This window comes from Orycteropus afer, unplaced genomic scaffold, assembly GCF_000298275.1.
Source record: "Orycteropus afer afer isolate SDZICR_OR568_19922 unplaced genomic scaffold, OryAfe1.0 scaffold00039, whole genome shotgun sequence".
Taxonomy (NCBI): Eukaryota; Metazoa; Chordata; class Mammalia; order Tubulidentata; family Orycteropodidae; genus Orycteropus; species Orycteropus afer.
In genome coordinates this window covers 10,087,381-10,093,600 of record NW_006921626.1, presented here as the reverse complement: position 1 = coordinate 10,093,600, position 6,220 = coordinate 10,087,381, and the positions used below count along the sequence as shown (strand labels likewise).

The window sequence follows — 6,220 nt, the reverse complement described above, 5'->3', positions numbered from 1 at the left end:
GAAAGCTCCCTGACCTTGGGTTTCAGCTTTGCCTCTTGCCCCTGGCCCACTGACGCCAGAGGCATCTTTTCACTCACACAGCTACTGGCTGCTAAAGCTAATAAGCCCAAGGTTGACAAATAAAATGGCATAGTCCCAATGTTACCAAACCACACGGAAGGCCATTAATTCAAGTCCATTCTAAGTCCCAAGGTCGGTAGAGCATGGGAGGCTGCTAAACAATGACATGGCTACACGCAGGGTCCAAGCATGCCATAAGCTACAGACCATTCCCCAAGGCTTCTCCTTATATACAGGAAGCAAACCACACTCCCTAAGGCAGCTACTCAGCTGCCTGTGGTAGATCCCACCATGGAGTTGACTGCCAGTCTCATCATGGGGAATAACTACCACCAACTGCCCAGCCACTCAACCAGGCCCAGCCAAGTTGACACACAAGCATAACAAGGATACCAAGTTACATTATACAGTGTAGACAGAGAAATACAGAAACATGATAAATACTAATATACTGTGATTAATAGTTTATTAGCTGGTTTAATAAAGTAAAACTGTATAGTTTTATAGTGAAAATAATGGTAGCAATAGCTTTTATAGAGCTTTTTAATGATAAGCTTACAAAATGACAGGTGCAGGTAAAAACATCCTAAACAATGACAATCCAAGGAACAAGTGTCTTTCCTGTGAGTGAAGGGGACACTGCAGACAGGCTGATCTTTTAAAGCTATGTTAGCTTCTTGAGACCCTGGGGAGACTACTCTGAAACTCTACCAGGGTAGCTTCTATACATCATTGATCTTAAGCTTAGTACACAAAAATTCCACTTTATCAGTTACTTTACAGTTTCACAGAATTGCTCTGGCTCACTCCAGCACTACCTGCCCTTTCTGATGCCTCTTAATTCTTGAGTAGGGACTTATTGTATCATCCATCACAAAATCATACAGAACTTTTATCCAGGAATTGTAGTGGGGTAGGTTGTCGTAGTATTCAGCTGCGATTTTCCTCACCTAGAAGGGAAAAATTACAGCAAGATGAGTAATAACTATTACTGGATCTTGTTGAATACTATAGAAACTGCCTCATGAAAACACTCAAAAGCGTGACCATGAACCCATTCTCCCTCCTCCCTCTCAAAAGGGGGTAAAACTCAATCAATCAATCAGGAATTCTAAACAAAAAGCAGTAAGCATTTCAATAGTTACATACATGCTAGCCTCCAGGATTACTAATTCTCTCCTATCAAGCTTTGAGGAGCTAGGTGGTTTATTTGTAAAACCTGGCACTTGAATTCTTTAATAACTACATGCATTCAATTCATCTGTTACTTTTTAAGTGCATAATATGTGGGTACCACTGTAGGATATAAAGGTAACACCTGTCTCCCTGCCTTCAAGGAGCTTGCAAATGCTAATTATTGTGGAATACACTTAGCAAGTGTACAATTCTGTCATCCAAAGGGGCAATACCTTGGACCACACACTGCTGCTGAGTAGATTTCGACTTAGCGACCCTAAAGGACAGAGTAGAACTGCCCCATGTGGTTTCCAAGGCTGTAAATCTTTACAGAAGCTGACTTTCCCACAGATCAGCTGGTGGGTTCGAATTGCTGACTTTTTGGTTAGCAGCCGAATGTTTTAACAACTGTGTCATCAGAGCTCCTTTTACCTCTTAGGGTACAACATATTGTTGCCATCTCTTAACTAGCCTCTTATCTCTAGCTAACCAGTAGCTCTTGCCAAAAATCCAACAAACCAAAAGAAGAACAAAAAAAACCACCTGCGTGTTACTCTCAGATCACAGTCCTTCAAAATTCTTACATAAGGAGGATCTACGTGACACACAACGCACTTCAAGCGTAGTCTGTCTGTCAACAGAGGCTTGCATGTTGCAATGAGACTGAACAAGCATCAGTGGAATTTCTAGACTAAGGTGGACTAAGAAGAAAGGCCTGGTGATCTACTTCCAAAAATCAGCCAACAAAAACTATGGATCACAAAGATCCAATCCTATTGTGTACATGGGGTTGCTGAGTAGGGGGTTCAACAGCAGCTACTGGCAAACACATTACACATATTAAAATAATACACACTGAATTTATTATGTCAAAGCCAGTAATCTATTTATCTTAACTGCTAGAGCAGAGAAGACACTATCTTTCAGAAAAAGTAAAATGACAGGGTCAATTTAAATCCTGAGTAAGTATTTTGAATCAAGAGACTCCTTAAGAATACATTATAATAATAAATCATAATGTAAACAAGTAAAAGTTTATACCTACTTACTTTCCTATTTGTGAGCAAATAGAAAAATACACTCTCTAAAGTTATATTGTACATAGGGTCGCTATGAGTCAGAGCCAACTTGCTGGCACCTAACAACAAAGTGTTTTGAATAGCAAAGCTCAATTTAAAAAAATACAGTAAGTTATTAAGTTAAAAATCTTGTTATTGTGATGAAAATATTCTAAAATGAATTGTGGCAATGATTGTACAACTCTGTAGATATACTAAAAACCACTGAGTAGTATACTCTAAGTGGGTCAACTATATCTCAATAAAGCTGCTCAAGAAATAAAACCTTACTATTGCCTATCTATTAACTAACTAAATACCAGGTCTTGTGATGAAAACAGAACAAGATACTCCTTGGTACACACTATGGAAGAGGCAGGAAAAGGATAACTAAAGAGGGGGATATTTGTTAACTAGACAAGGACTGAGAAGACAGGATGAAATGGAGTAGGAAATGAATAGTCATGATATACCAAAAAAAAAAAAAAAGCCAAAACCAAACTCACTGCCGTTGAGTTGTTCCCAACTCATAGCGACCCCTCCTTGGATTTCCAAGGTGGTATCTCTATGGAAGTAGATGGCCCAATCTTCCTTCCGAGGAGTGGCTGGTGGGTTTGACCGGCCAGCCTCTGGTTAGCAGTCAATACGTTAGGCACTACGCCACCAGAGCTCCCATGACCCTGAATTTGGAAACCTCTGAACTGAACAAAGTTGTCAGCTCTGGGCCTGTTCAAAGGAAATGACAAGTATATGGCTCATATTGGAAAAAATTATTTTGTTCAAAGGGTGATTGACTTTCCTTACACTTTCTCCAAAATCTCTTAAAAAATAAAAACAAAAATTCACTTCCATATTTAGGAAGAAGGCAAACAAAGGCTGCACACTCCCATTTGTTTGTGGCACATGCAAATTGACACAAAATAGCTGTGTACCAGAGTTACATCATACAACTCGAAAGATGCTTCTTGGTGAGAAGTGCCCTTCACCTACGCTTACTAATTATTAACACTATTGTAGTTTTTCTCCCTTTGTACAAATAGCCACCTAGTTTTCCTTGTTGGACCTTTTGAAAGTAAGCTGCAGACATTATGTGACAATTTACCCCTAATATATCACCTCTAAATATTTCCACATGTATCTCTAACACTGACACAATATCATGTAACCTAAAATCATCTAATTTAGAGTCTAGATTCTAATTTTCCCTGTTGACCTACTGTCCCTTATAGTTCCCTCTGTCCTCATTTAAGGATCCATAAAGAATAATGTTACCATTTACTTGTGATGTTGTGTATGAGTTTTAAAACAATCAATATTAAAAAACTTACGAGGAAGCGTATAAAGTATCAGACTTTACATCATGGCAAAAAAAAAAAAAAATTAAGAATACTAATACTACATTCCATACTAGTTAGAATTACAGAAACATTTTTTCATAATAGAATCACAAAAGCTACCCATTTTGAGGATGAGAAGGCTAAGGAGAGAATTCACTGGGAAGATAAAAAGTAAGGAAAGTGGTCATTTTGGAAAGGATAAGGGCCAAATGTCTTCTTTCATTTACTCCACAGTATCCTAAAGGAAACAGACAGACATCATCCTTGCCGTCAGCAAGTTTGTAGTATTAATTCTGATGTTTATTTATTTTTAAGCAGATTAATTATGTAGGAGATCTGTATTTCATAATAAGCCACGATACAAGCCTTAGTGAAGCCTACTCAGTTTAATGGTGATGAAAGTTACACAAACCTTTGCTTATTTCACAGGGATTTAGTTTTCTATTCCTGAACTGTTTTACAAGTTAGCAGATTTTACAGCTCCTTCAACATTTTAAAAGCTGAAGTATAATGTAACCACTAGGTTTAGGGATCCAGGAGTGAATCCTTTGTGAAATTTAGAAACTCAGGATTTACACTCTTTTTATTCTTTTGATGAGCAACCTAGACTGACAGGATAAACTAGATTGCTTTTGAAATAATCAAGTCAAGCCTAATTTTAATTGTATGACCAGGAGAAATTAGAATAACATATTGATTCCTTTACTTACCAGTGGAAGGTTTTTGCCAGGAATGTTCGGGAAGTCATGATGTTCATTATGATAGCCCACGTTGAAGGTAAGTAAATTCAGAGGCCCATAATATGAGTAAGTTTCATGTCCCTTTAAGAACATGTAATGTTCAGCTATAAAATGTCCAGAAATTGGGTGCAAACCCAAACCAAGTAAAGATGCTGCCAACATGTAAACTAAAGATTTAATTCCCAAAAAGTAGTAAATTATAATGTCAAAACTAATCTGGGCTACAGTATTAATAATCTCCAGGTAAGAAATTGGTTTGGGGTTGATGAACAGAGGTCGAAAAGCATAAAAAAGAGGCTGAAGAATAACCCATATAAACTTTCTGAAAGTGGTACAGAAAAACCAGCCCTCAAAATCAGTAGGAATGTCCACATCAATGCCATCAGCTCCAAGGTATCGATGATGATCCATGTGGTATCGCTTAAAAGAAACTGAATAAGGAACACCAATAGGAAGATTAGCAAATATTCCAAACCAACGATTCCACATAGCTTTACAGTGGCCAAAAGCACTATTGTGAGAAACCTCATGAATTGCCAAAGTCATCGAGTGATTAATACAGCTGCCAAAAGCATATGCCCAAAATATGACCCATTTCCAGTCCAAGTCTTTTACTAAGTAAAATGCAACCAACTGGGTGAAGAACATCATAATTATAATCCATATCAGGTTGGAATCAGGTTTCATCAAGGATTTTATCTCTGGGTACTTTGCTGTAAAGAAAAAGAAAAGCAAATCAGGAACTGACAAAAATACATGCTATTTTAGCAACTCTAATTAAATTAACACTGAAATGTCATCCCCCCCCCCCTTTTCTACCTCATTATATTCCATCTGCAGTGTAGTAAATTACATAGTGTGGCTTTTCTTGCCTTAAGTCTGTAAACTCCATTGTGGAATTTGCCATGAGGAACTGAGTAGCTCCTGATTGTTTAAAGTTATCCACCTGGGGTATTTCTGTTGCAAGTGGCATGAAGCAATCTCCTGGGAAGTTCTCTCTTCCAGGTATATAGAATTCTGATGTTGGGATTGGTTAGTTTGGTCACCCTGCCAGGTTCAAAAGAAGCCGTCCTAGAGGCAGAAAGCAATCTCTCACTGCCAGCTGGGAGACAGATTGACTATGTTCCTGAACTTGAGTTGTAGCCTGTTGCTTCCCTAATAAACCCCCAAATCTGTGAGTTCTGTGTGGTCACTGCAGCAATATCGAATGCAGCAGAGGTGGTAGGTCCTGCGGGAGGAACAGCTGGTGTCAGGGTTGGTGAAAGGGCTGAGGGAGGTGGCATGTCTCACCTCGCAGGAATAGGCCTTGGGCTTACGGATGGTGATTGTCTTCCTCTTGGGGGATTAGAGGTGGTCAGAAGATGGGGCCTCCTTGCCCCTTTGGAACCATCATTAGAGAATTTATCAAGTATTTATCCCTTAAGTGAAGGAATGTAAAGTTACTAACACCACATAACAGAGAATTTATGTAGGAAAAAATAGCCTCAAAACCTAGAATCTTCACACTTACAGAAACATAGGCACAAAAGAGTCATTGAGTGATTAATGCAGCTGCCAAAGGCATACACCCAATATATGACCTATCTCCAGTCCAACTCTCACTTATCCAATATTCCTTTTGTGTGTGTGTGCTAGATTTTTAAAATTGTACACAATAAAGCATACACCAATTTAACAATTTCTACATATATATATAATTCAATGACAATGATTACGTTCAAATTGTGCAACCATTCTCTCTATCCACTTTTTGACCATCAATTTTTTCTGTATTATATGTTTCCAATGCTGCAACCATTAATGTGTGTTAAACTTTACAATCTACACTTCTGATAAGCTCAATATATTA

At 38.3% G+C, this 6,220-nt stretch overlaps 1 protein-coding gene across 1 annotated transcript; it reads right to left on the bottom strand.

The window, feature by feature from the left end:
* Positions 1 to 863: 863 nt before the first annotated feature.
* On the bottom strand, positions 864 to 5,076 carry DEGS1 (delta 4-desaturase, sphingolipid 1). The gene is made up of 2 exons (XM_007936994.2): positions 4,342 to 5,076; positions 864 to 1,010 (listed from the first exon to the last, which is right to left on the bottom strand). Exons 1-2 carry the CDS (start codon positions 5,056 to 5,058, stop codon positions 864 to 866), a joined length of 864 nt encoding a protein of 287 aa, XP_007935185.2. The 5' UTR covers positions 5,059 to 5,076.
* Between the last annotated feature and the right edge of the window lie 1,144 nt (positions 5,077 to 6,220).

What these genes read in the sequence shown, in the direction of transcription:
- DEGS1 (XM_007936994.2), bottom strand. Translation starts at nt 5,058, where the DNA reads ATGAAACCTGATTCCAACCTGATATGGATTATAATTATGATGTTCTTC. An exon ending in CTGGCAAAAACCTTCCACTG is followed by an intron (nt 1,011 to 4,341) that starts GTAAGTAAAGGA and finishes TTTCCCTTCTAG; the next exon opens with GTGAGGAAAATCGCAGCTGA.